At 52.3% G+C, this 20000-nt stretch overlaps 3 protein-coding genes across 3 annotated transcripts in view; 2 read left to right on the plus strand and 1 right to left on the minus strand.

The window, feature by feature from the left end:
- Positions 1–6426: 6426 nt before the first annotated feature.
- Positions 6427–12283, plus strand: selenbp1 (selenium binding protein 1). The gene is made up of 12 exons (XM_076140089.1): positions 6427–6510; positions 9127–9180; positions 9342–9454; positions 9733–9918; positions 10057–10177; positions 10299–10481; positions 10571–10752; positions 11196–11274; positions 11368–11489; positions 11627–11719; positions 11801–11919; positions 12017–12283. The coding sequence occupies exons 1-12, from the start codon at positions 6507–6509 to the stop codon at positions 12177–12179; spliced, it is 1419 nt and encodes a 472-aa protein (XP_075996204.1). The 5' UTR covers positions 6427–6506; the 3' UTR covers positions 12180–12283.
- Positions 12284–12804: 521 nt separating this feature from the next.
- On the minus strand, positions 12805–18486 carry LOC142990335 (synaptotagmin-11-like). Its single transcript, XM_076140090.1, has 4 exons — positions 18256–18486; positions 15475–16409; positions 14582–14702; positions 12805–14462 (listed from the first exon to the last, which is right to left on the minus strand). Exons 1-4 carry the CDS (start codon positions 18287–18289, stop codon positions 14152–14154), a joined length of 1401 nt encoding a protein of 466 aa, XP_075996205.1. The 5' UTR covers positions 18290–18486; the 3' UTR covers positions 12805–14151.
- A 567-nt stretch (positions 18487–19053) lies between these two features.
- LOC142990331 (serine/threonine-protein kinase Nek11-like) overlaps positions 19054–20000 on the plus strand; it is a gene marked incomplete at its 3' end in the record, with an annotated part of 3070 nt that continues 2123 nt past the window's right edge. Inside the window, exons 1-2 of the mRNA XM_076140081.1 lie at positions 19054–19426; positions 19523–19980. The remainder of the gene's footprint in view (positions 19427–19522; positions 19981–20000) is intronic.

The following is a 20000-nucleotide window of genomic DNA, read 5'->3' on the forward strand; positions in this document are numbered from 1 at the left end:
TCCTCCTTATTGCTTCACAGTTCAGAGAAAGTCCAGCTGGCCTCCGTTTTGAGCTCCAGCCAAAGTAAACACGTGAGGCTCAAAGTCTGGCTGCCATAAAGGAGAGAGAGAGTCTCAAAGTCTGGCTGCCATAAAGGAGAGAGAGAGGCTCAAAGTCCTGCCATGAAGAGAGAGAGAGAGAGAGAGAGAGAGAGAGAGAGAGAGAGAGAGAGAGAGAGAGAGAGAGAGAGAGAGAGAGAGAGAGAGAGAGAGAGAGAGAGAGAGAGAGAGAGAGAGAGAGAGAGAGAGAGAGAGAGAGAGAGAGAGAGAGAGAGAGAGAGAGAGAGAGAGAGAGAGAGAGAGAGAGAGAGAGAGAGGAGAGAGAGACTTGATTCATCCGTTTTGAGCTCCAGCCAAAGTAAACACGTGAGGCTCAAAGTCTGGCTGCCATAAAAGAGAGAGAGAGAGAGAGAGAGAGAGAGAGAGAGAGAGAAGAGAGAGGAGAGAGAGAGAGAGAGAGAGAGAGAGAGAGAGAGAGAGAGAGAGAGAGAGAGAGAGAGAGAGAGAGAGAGAGAGAGAAGAGAGAGACAGACAGACAGACAGACAGACAGACAGACAGACAGACAGACAGACAGACAGACAGACAGACAGACAGACAGACAGACAGACAGACAGACAGACAGACAGACAGACAGACAGACAGACAGACAGACAGACAGACAGACAGACAGAGAGACAGAGAGACTTGATTCATCCCCAGATGATTGAACAGTGATTGGTGTGTCCTAAGCCATGAAGCCTTAGCTGAGTCCTGTGTTTGTGTTGAGACCCCAGCTGCTTCACGAATGTGAAGGACTCATCTGTGTAGAAAGGTTTCAGCTGTGGGAACATCCAGGCCTCCACTCAGCCCAGGGGTCATGTGTCTTCAGAGTAATGCAGTGCTTGTTCTTACAGAGGTTTAGATGTAGAAATGTTCTTCCACACATGATTCATGACAAACATCTGTGTAAATAAAGAAGGTTTCCTGTAAACTGCTGAATGAACCCACATTGATCCCAGGGAAACGGAAGTGAAATCAGCAAAGGAAACCTAAACCTGTGCTTCCATCAGCTACAGTGGGCCCAGGATGGAGCCTTGTGGGACTCCATACATACTGTTCACTCTGTGTAAGGGTGCTTATTTAGACTTGTCCTTCCTTCTTCACAGCGTATTTTGAACCTGACATCCTGTTCTGCCACGACGAAGAGCCCTCAGAACAGGAAGGACCGAGCCAACATAAGGACCTACCCGACCCCTCTTGGAGGTCAGGGGGTCGCTGGAAGCAGACGTCCGAGAAGGACAGGACCAATCTGACCGTGGTCTCCTTCGTGCAGAGCAGCGGGCCTCACAATCAGCTGTCCAAGCACAGCGACGCCATCGACTTCTTCAACCTGCTCTTCCCCTCTGAGCTGGTGGAGCTGATCACTCGTGAGACCAATGCCCATGCCAGGACCTGCCAGTACCTGGGCACATACCCAGCAGACTGGGTCCCCCTCACCATCCATGAGGTGAAAGGCTTCATCGGGCTTGTCATTCTGATGGGGATCCAGAACCTGCCGGACCCTTCCCACTACTGGTCTTGGAGTCACTACGATAACAGCTACACCTTCTACCGCGCCATGAGCTTCAAACGCTTCAAGCAGATCGCTGCCAACATCCGCATGGGCAGCTTCACCACGGATCAGTACCGCTCTACCAGTAACCCCGGCGACTCGCTGCACATCTTCAGGCGGATGCTGGACATTCTAGACAAGGCCATGTGGGACGCTTACCGCCCAAACTGCTCCCTCACCATCGACAGAGCCCTGCTGCCCAGTTTAGAGGAGGAGAGCCCTCAGGGGAAGGGGAACCCCAGAACCCAGCCTCAGGTGTGGCTGCTCTGTGACTCCAAGTCTGGTTACTGCCATCGGTTCTGCATCCAGATGGGGCAGAAGGATGGACAGAACACCGGGTTCACTGTAGTGCCACAGCTGATAAAGGGTCTGGAGGATAAACGCCACCAGGTCTTCCTGGCTAACTCACTCACCTCTGTGCCACTCATGCAGAAGCTGCTGGACCAGGGCATCTACGCCTCCAGCTCCTTCCCTCCACCCAACCCCATCCTGCCCAGGGAGCTGTGGGAGGAGGGCAAGCTGCAGAACCCTGGAGAATTCCTTCAGAGGCAGTTTGGTCCGCTCCTGGCCACGCGCTGGAGGGACACCAAGGAGATGGGCTGTCTGTCAACCAACGCACCTCCGGGGGAAGTAGACACTGTATGGAGGAGATCTCAGACTAAAGTGGGTGAGCTGGACCCCATCCAGCGCCCCATGGCCTTCCGCCTCTTGCAGGAGAACATGCGGGGGGTCGACATCTGCAAGCAACTGCTGGCCTGCAACCCACTGGGAGGAATCCCCCAGGACAGACACTGGCGCAGCCTCTTCTGGTTCCTGGTCAACGTGAGCATCGTTAACGCCTTCATCGTGCTGCGGGAGAGCCGCAAAGACAACCCCCCCCCATGGGTGCAAGATGGTCTCTTCTCCCAGGTCAACTTCCGCAAGCGCCTGGGCAACCAACTGGCCAAGTGCGCCCAGAAATACTTTGAGACCATGGAGATGGCTACACCACGGGGGACCAGGGGCCAAGAGGTCCCGGAGGAACCCGTCAAACAGAGACACAGGCTGGTGAAGATCAGCTCCGTCTCTAAGAGGTGTAAGAACTGCTGCGTGAAGAGCGTCCGGCGTGAGAGCGTGTACGGCTGTGGCATCTGCAAGGCCAACCTGTGTAAGAGACCCAGCTGCTTCTGGGAGTTCCACCACCTCTCACCGCTCAACAGAGGTCAGTGTTCAGGCACCTTCTCAACGTTCCCCTCTGTTGTTTTGTTACGGGGAGACACAATGACACCAAGTATCTTCTTTGTTTCCAAACAGGATCAACAAAAATTGGATTCCTAAAGAACAGAGTGAGGTAAGATCCTGTTTCCTGTCTGGTTGAGTTGTGGTCTTCATGTTGACATTTTGATGCTAACCACACAAGAGACAGCTTTACACCAACGCTGAGAGAAACTGTCCTCTGTCCTCTGTCCCCTGTCCCCTGTCCCCTGTCCCCTGTCCTCTGTCATCTGTCCACTGTCCCATGTCCTCTGTCCTCTGTCCCCTGTCCCCTGTCCCCTGTCCCCTGTCCTCTGTCATCTGTCCACTGTCCCATGTCCCATGTCCTCTTTCCTCTGTCCCCTGTCCCTTCTCCCATGTCCCCTGTCCCATGTCATCTGTCCACTGTCCCATGTCCTCTGTCCTCTGTCCCCTGTCCCTTCTCCAATGTCCCCTGTCCCATGTCCTCTGTCATCTGTCCCCTGTCCCCTCTCCCATGTCCTCTGTCCTCTGTACACGTGTTCACGCCAACATGTCAGTGTGACGGTGCACTGATGTCCCACCTTGACGTCTCCCAGCTGCAGGCTAAGCTAGCTAGCTTCATTTAGAAGGGAGAAAGTTAAAACAACATTAATACCATTTCACGAGTTGAGCTGTGTGTGTGTGTGTGTGTGTGTGTGTGTGTGTGTGTGTGTGTGTGTGTGTGTGTGTGTGTGTGTGTGTGTGTGTGTGTGTGTGTGTCACATCAGTAGGTGATTGTCCTGTTCTTTATATTAACCCCTTCTTATCTTGCCTGTCCCATGGTTCTGTGCTGCAGTGGAGAGATGGAGCTGGACATGGTTGAAGACCAGATGGACGGATCCATGGCCCCTGTGGAAGATGTTGACTCCTCTGAAGACGAGGTGGTGGAGGATCTCGATGAGTTGGAGGAAGAAACTAACAACATAAAGGAGGAACCTTTAGATCCAGCGCCTCGCCCGGCTTCATCACCCAGCGCTCACACAGCAAACGCTCTGCCTGCTCTAGCTAAAGAACGTGAGGACTTCCTGTCCGCTCGTCAGCTCAGGATCACTCTGTTTGCGTTGTGCGATGGAATCCGACAAGCGGCTCTGGACTTTGGGACGGAGCCTCAGCTGATCCGGTCGTGGCTGAAAGAAGCCACAGAGCATTTTGGCGGGAGTGAGCGTGAGCGTGACGCCCACAGCGATGGCGAGGACCTGATGGTGGCGTGGGTGCTCGCCATGCGTGAGCAGCAGCTTCCCATCACAGAGAGCAGCCTCTTCCAGAAGGCCTCAACCTTCAAGAAGAAGGGAGGCTTCAGCGACTCCTTCCGCATCTCTTACGACTGGGCGGTGGGCTTCATGCTGCGGCACCGGCTGGGCCCGCGGCGCCCGGGCAGGGCCGGCACGCCGGGCCGCACCCTGCCCGGCTCCCTGGAGCTCAAGGTCCAGTGTTTCCGGGACTTTACCCAGAAGGTGGTTCGGGGTCACGGTCTCCCAGACGACGCCGTGGCCACCATGGACGAACTCTGTCTCTTTCTGGACTTCAGACTATTTCAAGACAAGACTCGCCGCCCAGAGGCCCTGAAGCTCTCTGCCTCTTCTCTCCCTCTGGTCACCGTGTATCTGACGGTGCTCGCCGACGGTACCATGCTGCCAGCTCTGGTCCTGGCCAACGGGCAGGTGGCTCAGAAGAAGCTTCCAAAGTCCATCCTGCTGGAGACGAGCACAGAGAACCTGCTGATGGAGGACGCTCTGGAGCTGTGGACCAACAGGATCTGGCTGCAGCACACAGCTTCTTCCAGCAAGAGTCTGCTGGTCCTGGACCGACACCGGGAACACATGGCAGACTCCTTCCTCACAGCCATCAGCGGGTCAGGAACCCTCCCGGCTGTGATCCCTGCCGGTTGCTCCTTCCTCCTTCAGCCGCTGGAGATCTGTGTGAGGCCCGTGCTGCAGCGCTTCCTGTTGTCTCGCTGGGCAAAGTTCACCTCTGGAGACACAAAGGAGGCCAATGAGGACACTTCAACAGAGCAGCTCCAAGGAAACATCACCCAGCTGCTGGTGGACTGGCTGGTGGAGGCCCTGAACCATCTGAACCAACTCTCCTCCCTTCTGAAGACATCGTTCTGTCTGACGGGGATTCTGCCTGAGGAAGAGGAGGAGAGGAAGAGCCTTAAAGAGATCCAGTCTGGTCTCCTCCAGAGATTGACAGAGGTCCTGCTTGGAGACGAGGCTCTGAATGTGGACTCTCCTGAAGAACTGGAGCTGGAAGAGGAGGAAGAACATGAACAAGAGACAGAAGGCTCAGCGGAGAAGATGGAGCACAAGAAGGAAGGGGAGGAGTCACAGGAAGACAGGAGGGAACAAGAGAAGGAGGGACTGACTAGGGAGATTGAGGAAGACAGTGAGGGAGAGGAGAAAGAGACAGAGGAAGACAGGGAAGAGGAGGTGACAGAGAGACGTGAGACCAGGATCGTGATCGGAGAGGAAGTGGGTGATGAGTGGAAGATAACGATGAAGAGTAAAGGAGAGAGTGTGGAGGAAGATGAGAGCTAAGGAAGAGATCAGAAGCTCTCATCTTCACCTCTGACCTCTGACCTCTGGAGAAGAGGCCAGAATGATGGATCGATTGATTAGTTTATGTGATTAGTAACTGTTCACTCAAATCCATCAATCATAATGACACATGTCTCCTGTGATGTCATCAGATGTTTGATTCTTCTGTTGACGTTTTGACAGAAACACTAAAACAAACATGAACGTTACTAAGCCCCGCCCCCAGGTTCCCTATGTGCTGTGTGGTTGGATGATCCCCAATAAGCTCCGCCCTGTGTGAGAACAGGAAGTGCTGAAGTCTTTTGGACACATGCAGTAGGTGATGAAGATGAGCTGCATGGTCTTCCTCCTTTCTGTGGTTGACCAATCAGAGAGGAGCGGAGTGAAGCGTGTGATTGGTCCTGCAGGTTGCTGGTTCGAGTCCCAGGTTCTCTTTGTATCGGTGCTATTGTCAATAAAAACATCATTTTTATTTACATTCTGTTTCCTCCTCTCGTCCATCAGATGATTGACAGGTTGACACATTTAACTCAACACAATATGAGAGTCCAACATTAAAAAACACAAATGGAAGTCGCTTCACTTTTCCTTCTTTGCTCTGAACTAAACAAAACATTTAGAGTCTCCTCAGCGTCCCTGTGTGTCTGTCTCACTGTGACCTTTGACCCCTGCTTGTTGGGCAGATGAAGCCTTTGTCTTTCTGAAGTTTGAGTCAAATTCTTTTTTTTACGGCGACAACATCAATCATCATTCAGTTTAACAGGAAGTAAAATAATCACCATTGAAGAAGAAATGAGCAAACTGTTGTAACCCTAAAGTGATTGATTCATTCTGATGTCATGGTGTTGAGCAGGTTTGTTAATGAGTTAAAGAGTTAAATTAGTTCAAACTTTGTTCTGAAGAACTCTGTTACTTATTAGTGGAGTAAAGTTTTCATATTTCACCTGCGATGACACAAGACAACAGATCATCCAGTGTTGGTTGATAGATTCGCAGTTGACCCATGAAGCCCCGCCTTCTTCTTTCTCTCCTGTATCGCCTCAGAATTCAGAGCAGAAACTGTTCGACCTGCGGAGCTGGAACTATGGGTAAGACTCTTTCATTCATGTCTCTTTGTGTTTGATTGATGTGACCTGTTTGTTAAAGTGACTGAAGCTCAGAGAACAGAAGAACAGAGATGTGAGCTTTTTAAAATTGTTTATTTATCATGTTGCAATTCACGCGCAAATTACATGCAATAGAAACTTTTCTTGCAGCTCCTCTTACATTAGATTACATTACATTAGATTACATTACATTAGATTACATTACATTAGATTACATTACATTTCATTACATTAGGGTCATTTAGCAGACGCTTTTAGCCAAAGCGACTTAGAATAAGTGTGTTCAACAAAGGAAGATAAGAGAACTTCAGGTCACAAGACATCGTGACAGTGCATTTCCTTCCAAAACCAACAGTTAAGAGCAGAACTAGATCTAGAGTAGAAGAGTGAGGAGCAGGGGCGGGGCGTGCGGACGGGCAAGGCAGGCAGTAGCTTGGAGCCCCGGCAACTAGGGGGACCCCAAGGCTGCGAAATGCACTCCACAGCAACGACAACAATGGGCAATTTGCAATGACATGAAACCGCAGTAGCAAGCCCCCCTTAAGGGGCCCCGCCCCATCTGCCTTCAGCCTGCACCTTCACCTGCGGGAAAAGTGAAAGTTAAGTGTGACGTGTCATGCTGATTGCCGAACGTGATTTCTTCCCACCCCCTTGGTCAAACCCCCCCCATCTGTGGAAAAATGAAGTGGAGTTATCCCTCTGGAGCTGAAAAGAAAAAGCAATGAAAAGACAAAGAGGAAAAAAGAAAGAAAGACAGTGGTAAGCAAGTGCAAGTGCATTGTTGCCTGCTGACTGTGATGTCAGTCACGGACTTCATAGGGGTGAGCATTACACAGCTATGCTATGAAAACAGTCCACAACATTAGCAGGCTAGCCTGGAGCAGCACTAGCCTGATGCTGATAAGTCCCATAGGTTTACTTCTCTCACTGCCAGCAAGACAATCAACAACAAAACTTCTACTGACTGTCGAGATGACAGACAGACTGACTGTCAAATAATATTGATAATAATAATAATAATAATAAATGACACTTTGTATGAAAAAGCTATGCATAATGATGGACAAACATTTAAACCTAAAACAGTTGAAATATAATGTGAAATTATTATTGAATTATTATTATTGAAATTATTATTCATCTCAAATGTCCTGGAAATTGTGCATTTATGTGTGCAAAAAACAATGTTTTGTGGCGTGCAGGGGGGGCTGGGGGCCCCCAGGGATTTCTTGCTTGGAGCCCCAAGAGACCCTCGCAATGCCACTGGCAATAAGTTAGGTACTTTGATGAATGAGAAAAAAGGACAGATTAGAAAACAAGAGCATCAGAAGAGCTAGGACAGAGTAGGTGATGTCCTAAGAGGGAGGATCCGGGTAGTGTTTCTTGAAGAGATGGGTCTTCAGCCTGCGGCGAAAGATGGGCAGCGACTCCGCTGTCCTGACATCAGTCGGGAGATCATTCCACCACTGAGGTGCCAGAACAGAGAAAAGCCGTGACCGCATCGATCGCAAGCAGGGGCCGCTGAGCGCCGGGGCAGCCGGCCGCCTGGAGGCAGCAGAGCGAAGTGGTCTTGCGGGGGTGTAGGGCTTGACCATAGCCTGGAGGTATGAAGGACATGTTCCTTTCACTGCCCTGTAGGCTAGCACCAGAGTCTTAAACTGGATGCGAGCAGCTACAGGGAGCCAGTGTAGAGAACCGAGAAGGCAAGTTGTGTGGGAGAACTTGGGAAGGTTGAACACCAGACGAGCAGCAGCTTTCTGGACGAGCTCCAGAGGTCTGATTGCGGAAGCCAGCAAGGAGGGAGTTGCAGTAGTCCAGGCGGGAGATGACAAGAACCTGGATCAGCACCTGCGCTGCCTTGTCGGTGAGGAAGGGACGAATCCTCCGGATGTTGTAGAGGAGGAATCTGCAGGAACACGTCACCGAAGCGATGTTTGCCGAGAACGACAGTTGGTCGTTCAGGGTCACACCCAGATTCCTCGCTGTCCGAGTAGACGTCACCACGGAGTCATCTATGGTGATGGCCAGGTCTCGGTGCGGGCGGCCCTTCCCCGGGAGAAACACACACACACACACACACACACACACACACACGCCTTACGGAGGGGGTGCAGGGATCTAACCCTAACACATCTACACAACGACACAACTGAGCAACAAACTAGAACTTAAGTCAGGATTTAAAAATGCTTGATGTTGACACAAATCAAAATCTGGCTCTTATCAATCAAGTGACTGGAGTTAACGCGTGTAAACGTTGACACGTTGTGTTTGCTGGGAATGCTCCACTCTCCCTGAATGACCCTCAGGTCTGTGCTGTGAACGAGTGTGAAAGGAGCAAGAAGTAGTGCTGCAGGTTACACAGGGACGAGTGACAGATTAACAGAAGCAGAGTGTGTCTGTGAAGGGCTTATGTAACACGCACACACACACACACACACGTTTACCCAGCAGCCCTTTCACCTGGCAGCAGCACACTTTGGTCCAAACATTCAGAGCTCAACAGCGCCGCCTGCTGAGTTTATGAACAAACTGGTTTCTGATCTGAACAAAGGTTTAATGACCTTTGACCTTTTAATCTGCTCAATGTTTCCTCAGCTGGATGCTCAGGATGTGGACCAGGATACCAGAGCCCACTGGAGGCCATGAAGGGTGAGGAGACTGTCTGTCTGCCTGTCTGCATGTCTGTCTGTCTGCCTGTCTGTCTGCCTTTCTGTCTGTCTGTCCGTCTGTCTGCCTGCCTGCCTCTCTGTCTGGCTGCCTGTTGTCCTGTGGGGGCCCTGTTGTCATGGTGATGTGTGTGTTCCCTGCAGGTCCAGTAGAGGCGCTGGTTTATCTTCCCTGCATCTACAGAAACACTGAGACGGTTAAAGCCGATTATCTGGCCACAGTGGACGTCGACCCCAAATCACCATCGTTCTGTCAGGTAGACGACTCAACCTACACTTCCTGCCTCCTGTTGCTCTGTTTCTCTGTTCAGTCACTCACACAGACACACACACACTCACACACTTTTGTTCGCTCTAACCTTTGACCTCCGACCTTTGTTTCCTCTTTCTTCTTCCAGATTCTCCTGCCTTCTTCTTCTTCTTCTTCTTTCCGTAGCTTCTCAGCTCTGCCGCTCTGTAAGATCACTCACATCCCTTCTGTGGTATTTGTGATTGTGACTGGTCAAACTTGACCTTTGACCCTTGCGACCCCCAGGTCATCCACAGGCTGCCGATGCCGAACCTGGGCGACGAGCTGCATCACTCCGGCTGGAACGCCTGCAGCAGCTGCTTCGGCGACGCCTCCAAGAAACGAAACCGTCTCATCCTGCCGTCGCTCATCTCCTCCAGAATCTACGTGATCGACGTCGGGGCGAACCCGAAGGCTCCGAGCATTCACAAGGTGATCACACACACACACACACACACACACACACACTGGGCTCACAGGAGAGCAGCAGATCAATACATTCAGCAATACACTCTTGGTGGCAACAAAGTCAAGTACCAGGTTCCTCCTCTGGGCGGCGCTGTGTTTCAGGCGGTGGAGCCCAGCAGTCTGCACAGGAAGTGCGGCCTGGGGAACCCTCACACCAGCCACTGCCTGGGCAGCGGACAGATCATGATCAGCTGCATGGGCGACACGGAGGGCAACGGCAAGGGTGAGGCCACGCCTTCATCAGCTGATCCATGTGATCAGTCAGCACAGCAGGCAGTGACCTGTGTGATGAGCGTGTCACCATGTGGTCTAACGTGTCCCGTGCGGTCCAAATGTCCTCTCAGGTGGTTTTGTCCTGCTGGACGGTGAGACGTTTGAGGTGGTCGGTAATTGGGAGCACCCGGGCGAGGCCGCCCCGTTTGGCTACGACTTCTGGTACCAACCTCGACACAACGTGATGATCAGCACGGAGTGGGGGAGCCCCAAGGCCCTGATCAACGGGTTCAACCCCGCCCACGTCAAGGAGGGTGAGTCACCCTGGAGCACCCAAACCCCCCACACGTGTGACACACGTGTGTGTAGGGCGGGGTCGGACCTCTGTGGCTTTGTGTTCCAGGTCTGTACGGACGGCGTCTGCATGTGTGGGACTGGACCACCCACAGGAAGCTGCAGACACTGGACTTGGGGGAAGAGGGCGCTATTCCCCTGGAGGTCAGGTTCCTCCATGACCCAGCTGCCAGCGAAGGCTACGTGGGCTGTGCCCTGGGGGGGACCGTGTTCAGGTTCTACAAAACCCCGGTCAGTACCGCAGGGTCACAGGTTCTTTGTTGTAGCTGGTTTGTTTTAGTTGAGTGGGTCGTGGGTCATGGGTGTTTGGGGGCAGTGGGGGTCAGAGGGTCAGAGGGTCTGGGTTCCTGGGTCCCTAGGTTCCTGGGTTCCTGGGTCCCTGGGTTCCTGAGTCCCTGGGTCCCTGGGTCCCTGGGTCCCTGGGTTCCTGGGTTCCTGGGTCCCTGGGTTCCTGGGTCCCTGGGTTCCTGAATCCCTGGGTCCCTGGGTTCCTGGGTCCCTGGGTTCCTGAATCCCTGGGTCCCTGGGTTCCTGGGTCCCTGGGTCCCTGGGTTCCTGGGTCCCTGGGTTCCTGGGTCCCTGGGTCCCTGGGTTCCTGGGTCCCTGGGTCCCTGGGTTCCTGGGTCCCTGGGTTCCTGGGTTCCTGGTCTCAGGTTTTGTCTGGGTGTCCTCAGGAAGGCGACTGGGCAGCAGAGAAGGTCATCAGTGTTCCCAGTAAGAAGGTGGAGGGGTGGATGCTGCCTGAGATGCCCGGTGAGAACCCAAAGCTGTGTTTGGAGAGGTTGATTGAAAAGTTTAGAGCCCAACCCAGAAGTGTTGTGACTGACCTACTCTCTCTGTGTCCAGGCCTGATCACAGACATCCTGATCTCTCTGGACGACCGCTTCCTCTACTTCAGCAACTGGCTGCACGGTGACATCAGACAGTATGACATCACAGACAGGAGGAGCCCGCGATTGGTCGGCCAGGTCGGCGCCACAAATGTTTCTGTTTGTACGACTAGTGTGACAGGAAGTGAAACAGAGTGACGCGCCGGCAAACATAACAGCTGTTATGGTTGCCGTGGAGACGGGAGCGGTGGGCTCACCTGTCTGATTTGTCGCAGGTGTTTCTGGGAGGAAGCGTCACCAGCGACGGTCCGGTCAGAGTGCTGGAAGACCGCGAGGACCAGCCACAGCCCGGCCCACGGATCATCCAGGTACACCGGACAGGAAGCAGTCTGAAGCCTCAGTCTGTCTGTCTCTCTCTCTGACTGTCTGCCTGCCTGTCTGTCTCTCAGGGGAAGCGTGTCCAGGGTGGTCCTCAGATGTTACAGTTGAGTTTGGACGGTCGGAGACTTTACGTCACAACGTCTCTGTACAGCGGCTGGGACAAGCAGTTCTACCCCGACATGATCAAGTAAGACCCACGAGTCCTGCAGAGTCCTGCAGAGTCCTGCTCAGGCTGTGATACTCTAACTACAGCTCCACCTGTGTGTGTGTGTGTGTGTATGCAGGGAGGGCTCAGTCATGATGCAGATGGACGTGGACGTGGTGGACGGTGGTCTGTCCCCTAACCAAGACTTCCTGGTGGACTTTGGTAAAGAGCCGGACGGGCCGGTGCTGGCTCACGAGCTGCGCTACCCGGGAGGAGACTGCACCTCGGACATCTGGCTGTAAGACGGACCGGGCTCCCCAGGTCTGCAGGGCAAACAGGAACAGGAAGCTGCATTACTTCAGTCAAAATAAAAGCATTTCTCTGTTGCCAAAATGAGGTCAAGGGTCTTTAATGAAGTGATGTCATGTCTCTGTGCAGAACAGGACAGCCCCTGTATGTTCAGCTAGGTCGTCATGGAGATGATGATCACATGTTCTGATTGACTATTAATTGATTAATAATAAGAATAAGTCGCATTTATAAAGACTGAAGTCACAAAGGAAACAGAAAGAGTCTGAAGCAGAGAGGAGAGATAAGGGGAGAACGCTCAGAGGGAGCGACGGTGCTGACAGAGCAGAGTGATGGAGGGGCGTGGCTACGTTGGCGAGCACATACATGAGCAGCTGCATGTTGTGGTTTAGTCCTGATCCACTTCAGAGCTGGGAAGCTGCAGTTTCTGAGGAGCACCTGAAGGCAGCACGAGGCAATACTCACGCTAACGTCAGCTTGTTGGCTAGCTGACGTTAGCATGACTCGTCTGTGATGCCACCTTAGCTTAGCCTAGCTTAGCAGCGCCCCCTGGTGGCTCATGAAGTGACGTCTTCATCAAATGTTGCAATAAGAGAAAAGACAAAGAAGCAAAGTGACTTAAATAACTGTATTATGTTGTTATGGTGACATCATCACTTGTTATTTCATGAGCATCATTTAAATATCAAAGATAAACTCGTCTTCGTCCTGACTTCACCGTCTCCTGGTCTCAAGATAACAACTTTGACTTCCTGTGTAACAGTAAGTAAAGCAGAGTGACGCCGAGCTGCTGGAGGCCTCCGGCGTCGGTGTGACCTGATGATGTCACTTCCTCTCAGCTCCTTCACCCCAGCAGCTGGCGCCTCTGGTTACTTCCTGTTCACGGCGCCCGCGTTTAAACTTTGGCGCCTGCTGAGACGAAGCATCGTGAGGAAGAGCGACGAGGACGAAGGTTTCGTCCCAGAGCGTCTCAAAGGTTTGTTAGCTTGAGACGACAGAGCGTTTAAATAAGAGCTCGCCCTCTGCTGGCAGCACAAGGAACTAACATCCACTTCAGAGAAACCTAAATATTGCAGTCATGTTACAAACACGTATGTTACATGTGTCAGCAAACTAACAGGCGGAGTTATGAAGGTCTAGCCTGCACACTGAGTTAAAACACAATCAAACCCATCAAATATTAACGTGACGTATTCATGCCGCACACTTAGATACTGGGGTCCAGATTCAGGGGGGGTGGGGAGGGGTCAGATCCTGTGGTCTTCTTCTTCGTTGGTGTCCGACATGAGCCTGAACATGTTGGTATGGTGATGGACGGTCGTCGTGGCGGCTCAGTGTGTAAACAAAGCCTCAGGGAAACAGGAAGTGGGAATGATCTTGTTTTCTTTGATGCTGGGGCGGGGCTGAGAGGGGGCGGGGCTGAGAGGGGGCGGGGCTTAGAGAGGCATGTGAGGAGGGTTAATAACCTTCATTTGTTCATTTATACTTCAGTTTGTGATCATTCTGATATATTTGATCTAAAGTCAGCTGATCGCCACTCAACAAGGTTTTTTACACCATTTAAGTTTTTTTCTTCTTCTCTTTGTAAACATGCGATGAACTGCATGACAACAACAGCAGGGGGGGGGGGGTATTCTTTTCGTCTTCTTCTTCTTCTTCCCCATGTTTGGAGCGTCTACACGTCACAGCCAGAGGAAACACCTTAAACACGTTAACAGTCATTTTTCAGTCTTTCTGATTTGAACATTTTGGCTTCAAACAGCTTTGTTTTCTTTTATTTACTGAAGTAAAGGATCCTAATATTTTTCATAGTTTTGCGAATGTAGCTGTGGTACGTATAGAGACAGAGAACAGTGTGTTTACATGTTAGTGTGTGTGTGTGTGTGTGTGTGTGTGTGTGTGTCCACTGGGAGTCCAGGCCAGTCCGGGTCGTGGTTCTGGCTCGGCTCCTCTCAGCAGGACGCCTCAGTACTCGCTCAGGTTGTGCCATTTGGAGATCTGCCGGCGGGGGTTTTCGCAGACCTCCCGCCAGTGGGAGGCGCCGGAGGGGCAGGGACTGTGGAGGCCGAGCAGCAGGCGGCCCAGGACCTCGTTCTTGGTGGTCCGGTCGAAGTCGACCACCAGGAACTCCACGGAGATCTCGGGAAGCAGCTCTGGCGGGATGTCGTAGATGAAGGACTCGTTGAACACCGGGTTGAGCGTGCACTTCTTCACGTGCGTCTTCTTCTTGGCGATGCGCTTGCGTCCGTAGAAGACGTTCACCTTCACGTACGGGTCTGCAGAGGAGAAGAACAAGGTCCATGAGGAGGGTCTGCATCCAAGTGGCCCACACACACAGAGGGGTCACTGAGGTCACAGGGGTCACACAGGTCTCAGAGGTCAGAGGGGTACTCACTAGCTGACAGTCCAGTGATGTCCATCTTGGGAAGGTGTCGAGCCTTCAGGACGACCACGCTGAGACGATGAGACACCGGCTGGTAGGACAGAGACGCCAGCAGCTCCCCACGACTCTCACACTGTAGAGACACCACAATCACATCATCACACTGAAGGTGAACAACATCTGGACCTGTTGTCTTGTTGACTGGATGTACCTGAGCTGCTGTGAGTGTTTGGTTTGTGTTGAACTGAAGGAGAGAAGAAGAGTAAGAGGACAGAGAGAGGAAGAGTGGAGACGTCTGAGGGTCCACATGTGAAGAAGAGGAGCAAAGCGAGCCGTGCAGCAGAGGAGCTGCTGGAGAACAGAAGAGGAGATGGAGAGGACATGTTGGGCCCGCCGTCTGTAGTTACTATGGTAACTCTACTTCCTGTTATCATCAGCTGAGCTCAGGTTGAGCTGAGTCATGTCTGATGAGGCTCAGTTCTCTGCTCCATGTTTGCTCCTCATCTTCATCACTGAACTCAATTCATTCAAAGTAAAAACAAACAAGCAGCTAAACTTTGTCTGCTTTAGCTTTTGCCATCGTGTTTACGTCTCCATGTCTCCATGTCTCCGTCTGTCTCCACATTCTGTCTCAACCTTCTGTTTCTAAACCCACAACACTCCACCCTAACCTGATTAGGGACAACGATGAAGACTGTCGGTCACACTGAGGCTGTTAGCTCGTTAGCTTAACAATAGGCTATGGTCAGAGTTAGACCAGCCTGTTGTCATGGCGAATCAGCAACAACAGTGAGTCAGCACACACTGGCACACACACACACACACACACACACACACACACACACACACAGCACAACACTGAAGTCCCATTAACTGTGTAGTTGCTGAACCCTTTGGTTGCTCACCTGCATGTTCCTCTTACTGATCTGCTGGCTCAGGTGGACCCGGCCCGTGCTCGGGTCCACGCCCTTCAGCGGCACCACGGCTTCGCCGATGACATCATCGCGTGCAAAGCGGTCGAAGCTGAGCACCAGGAAGTGCAAAGTGAGCTCAGGCAGCGAGCTGTAGGCCACACCGTAGAAGGTGAAGGTCTCGTCGAAGAGGGGGTCCAGGGTTTTCCTCAGCACGCGGGTCTTGACGCGGTGCTTCTTCTCTGGCAGGATGGTCATCTTCACGTAGGGGTCAGAGCTCCCCGCCTGCTCGTCCATGGCCGGGAGGCCCCGGGCCCCGACGATGGTCACCACCAGGGCCTTCTTGGGGAAGTTGTAGTCCACGGCCAGGCTGATGGAGCCCAGGCTGGGTTCTGGGTCCGGTTCAGAGGACGCCGGGGTGAAAGGCGAAACGGTCTTGCTGCTGTTCTGGCTGCTGCTGGCCGAGCTGCTCTCCAGGCAGCAGTAGTCGGCCCGGACCGGCAGGGCTCTCTCCAGCCTGGCCTGGTTCTGGGCCTGGCCCAGTCCGGCGGGAGGGACCAGGTGGCTCATCTGCAGCTGTCCCGGGACATCCAGGATGTTGTTTTCGGCGTCCACCAGAACCATGCCCCTGCCCGCAGCGGTGGTGTCGGCTCGCTCTCCGGCGCGGTCAGAACCTTTGGCCCGACGGATGCTGCGTACGATTCTCTTACTGCTGCTCAGCGTCTCAGGGTAGATACTGATCCCCTTCAGCATGTGGATGAACTTGTAGGGCGGGTCCTCTGAGTCACAGTAACGGTCGCCGTGGAGCTTGTAGCGTCCGGAGGTGCGGAGGTAACGGCGCTGACAGAAAGTCCAGAGGAGAACCAGAATGACCACAACCAAAACCAGAACACCAGCACCCAGGAACCCAGCCAAGACCGGGGACATGGCTGAGAGAGAGAGAAGGGGGGGGGGGGGGGGGGAGAGAGAGAGAGAGAGAGACAGAGAGAGAGACAGGGGAAGTGAGAGAAGGAAAAACACAACGTTAGTGTTGTCGTGTCTTCAGGTTTGTGATGATGTCACACTGACCAGGACTCAGCTGTAAACTCTGAGTCTGACAGATTGTGAGTCACTGATCAATATGTAGTGAATGTTTGGAGGATGAGCAGCAAACTGGTGAATGAGGCAGCTGTCGTGCCTCAGTGTGATCTGTGATGATACACTTCTTATCTCATCTCTCTTTGTATTTAGCTTGAAGTAGATGGTGGAGTGTTCATGAGCGCCTCCTACAGGTTAGACCTGGAGGATCACACCGCACAGGTTAACTCTCTCCCTCTCCCTCTCTCTCCCTGTCTGTCTGTCTCTCTCTCCCTCCGATGATGTCATGATGGCTCGCTTCTTCGCCACACACACACACACACAGCTGACAGGTGTAAACATTGGTCCTTTGTTCTGCTCTTTCCTGCAGCAGACATGTGAGTGACAGGTGAGCGACATCATTTCCTGTAAGTTTGGGGAATCTTCCCTTTGAATCGATCACTGGAGCTTAAAGTCTGAGTCACACTGAGCTCAGATAAATACAACCGCGTGTGTGCGTGTGTGTGTGTGTGTGTGAGTGAGTGAAAGATCTCTCAGGGCACGGGAGAGGGAACCGCCAATCAAACCCAACATAGCCTTCTGACCTCCACATCAGACTCATACTCAGCTCAGACACAGATCAGACTCAGCTCGTACTCAGATCAGACTCAGCTCAGACCCAGATCAGACTCAGCTCAGACCCAGATCAGACTCAGCTCAGACTCAGCTCAGCTCAGACCCAGCTCATACTCAGATCAGACTCAGCTCAGACCCCGATCAGACTCAGCTCAGACTCAGACTGTATTGAGTCCGTTTCTTTGGTTTTATTGATAAATGTCTTATGAAAGTTCTGATGTGAAAATGCCTCTGACTGAGATCTGTCAATCAAAGAACCTAACAGGGAGCCTGTGGTGCGTTCAGGGACTTCAGGGTGACTCCTTATTTAATCCCCAATCACATCCTGCTTTACATGAACCATGAGTATCAATCTGATCAGCATCAATACTGTGATTAATACGATCATTATCCTCTGCAGGTGTGTTTGTGTCGCTGCTGCTTCACCTCAGCTTCCCTCACACACACACACACACACACACACACCAGCGCCGGGTACAGACATGACGTCACCCCAAACCCACCCGACTGGCACGCGCACACACGTTAAGGCCCGAGAGAGAGACAGAAACACAGAGAGACACATGCAGAGAGAGAGACAGACAGACACAGAGAGAGGGACACATACAGAGAGACAGACAGACACACAGAGACAGAGAGACAGGCACACACAGAGAGAGAGAGAGAGAGAGAGAGAGAGAGAGAGAGAGAGAGAGAGAGAGAGAGAGACGCCCTGTTTGGTGTTTGTGTATTCCTTCATCTTTCCTCTCTTCTTGTCGTAATGCGGCGCTCTGACGCTTCCTTCTCTCTGACGCTTGTTGTGTCATTACGCTCATTTCCTTTCTTTCCTTGCGTTTCTTTATCCATTAACCTGCGCGTTTATTTCTGTCATATCCTTCGTTACGATCATCACAACCAAATCACAGACCAGCCCAGATAGCCGAGGTTTAGATGCTGAGGATGGCGCAGAGCGAAGCGAGGGAGGGAGAGGAGGTGACGTGAGGGTGCGGGTCTACAGCGGGGCCTGGTTCGGGTCTACAGCGGGGCCTGGTTCGGGTCTAGAGCGGGCCTGGAGGAGGATGGAGCAGCGGGGCCTGCACTCACCATAGGTGGGTCTCAGCTCGGTGATGTCCGCCATTTTGTGAGGAAGGGCGGGATGCGGAGAGCGACGGAGAAACACCGGAGAAGCAGCGGAGGCTTCAGCTCACATCCAGACCGAGAGCCGCGGGCGGGAGGCACGAAGAGTCACCGAGGAACCGGGAGACGAGAGCTTCATACGGGCCGGAGCGGAGCCGCGGCTCGGTGCGTGTGTGTGTGTGTGTGTGTGGGTGCGCAGTGATGCTGAGGAGAGAGGAGACGGATCCTCTACAGGCGGGGGGAGGGGCCACTCCGCTGCGGCGCTGCAGCAGGCCGCACGGGGGCGCTGCCTCCACTCTTCATCTGTCTGTGGACATGAGGACACGGACACACTCTACTGGTTGATCTCTTATGGTATCAAAGGTTCTGCAGCTCTGTGGTCTGATCTTCATCCTCCTCCTCTTCACTCTGTCTCATGTGTAGATGTTTGTTCTTCTGTCTGTGGTTCTTCTTCTTCTTCTTCTTCTTCACCTCATGAGGCTGATAAACGTCGAGTCACAAAGACAAAAGGAAAATCTTGTCGCTCATCAGTTACATGTTGACATGTTGACATGTTGACATGTTGACATGTTGACATGTTGACATGTTGACATGTTTTAATTGTAGAAACTAAATGATGCACGGAGACCTAACTGTATGACGTCATCGTGTCTGTGAGCTCGTGGTGCCCGTCAGTCAGACAGAGTGAGACCTCTTCACTCCGCCCCCTCTCTGCAACTGGTACTCAGGGAGTGGAAGCCCCGCCCCCTGCTGCTGCCACAGGATGAGCTCATAAACAGGAAGTGCCCTGTGATGCAGGGGGACCAGAACAGAGGGATCAGACCAGAGAGACCAGGTCAGAGGGACCAGATCAGAGGGACAGAACAGAGGGACCAGACCAGAGGGACCGGACCAGAGGGACCAGACCAGAGGGACCAGATCAGAGGGACCAGACCAGAGGGACCAGGTCTTAGGGACCAGACCAGAGGGACCAGGTCTAAGGGACCACATCAGAGGGACCAGGTCTTAGGGACCAGGTCTTAGGGACCAGACCAGAGGGACCAGGTCTAAGGGACCACATCAGAGGGACCAGGTCTTAGGGACCAGACCAGAGTGAAGCAGTATATCTTTTAAACACACTGACAGATGAATCCCAAAGGTTTGTGTACATTTTCAGTGAACACATAAATGAATAAAGTTCTGTTCTTGTTCTGTTCTCCACTCACACACTGATGCATGTGGATCAGCCCCACAGAGCAGCGCCCCCTGGTGGACAGCTTCTCCCCCTCAACAGCACCTGGACACAGACTGACCCTCCTCTTTACAGGGTCAAAGGTCATGTGATGTTAAATATGTTCATACATTTATGAGAAGGGACGAATTAAAGAGTTAATCATCTTTTTATTTATTTGTTTCACTACTTTTAACAATGTTTTGGTCAAATTAAACAAATCATGAAAACAAATAAATCTTCTGAGGCCCGCTGTGTGCTGACGTCATCATTTAAAGTGATTTCCAACTCGAGCATAAATTTAAATAAGTCAAAGCTGATAATTCTAAGTTAAACAAACAGAGTTTATAAATGATTTAAAGATCTTCAGAACAGAATTCTCATTAATTCTTTTCGCGCTTGCGCGTGTTTGAAAGGCGCAGGGGTGTCTTCGGTCGACATGGAAACAGGATCAGACACGGAAGTGCTCCGTTCACCTGCAGGTAACAACAACAGACACAAA

Source organism: Genypterus blacodes, unplaced genomic scaffold (genome assembly GCF_046128005.1).
Source record: "Genypterus blacodes isolate CSIRO-AG114 ecotype Tasmania unplaced genomic scaffold, CSIRO-AGI_Gbla_v1 ptg000514l_1, whole genome shotgun sequence".
Taxonomy (NCBI): domain Eukaryota; kingdom Metazoa; phylum Chordata; class Actinopteri; order Ophidiiformes; family Ophidiidae; genus Genypterus; species Genypterus blacodes.

What these genes read in the sequence shown, in the direction of transcription:
- selenbp1 (XM_076140089.1), top strand. An exon ending in AGGCTCCGAGCATTCACAAG is followed by an intron (nt 9,919 to 10,056) that starts GTGATCACACAC and finishes GCTGTGTTTCAG; the next exon opens with GCGGTGGAGCCCAGCAGTCT. An exon ending in CCGGCCCACGGATCATCCAG is followed by an intron (nt 11,720 to 11,800) that starts GTACACCGGACA and finishes TCTGTCTCTCAG; the next exon opens with GGGAAGCGTGTCCAGGGTGG.
- LOC142990335 (XM_076140090.1), bottom strand. Translation starts at nt 18,289, where the DNA reads ATGGCGGACATCACCGAGCTGAGACCCACCTATG. An exon ending in CGAGCTGAGACCCACCTATG is followed by an intron (nt 16,410 to 18,255) that starts GTGAGTGCAGGC and finishes TCTCTCTCTCAG; the next exon opens with CCATGTCCCCGGTCTTGGCT. An exon ending in TCAGTAAGAGGAACATGCAG is followed by an intron (nt 14,703 to 15,474) that starts GTGAGCAACCAA and finishes GTGTCTCTACAG; the next exon opens with TGTGAGAGTCGTGGGGAGCT.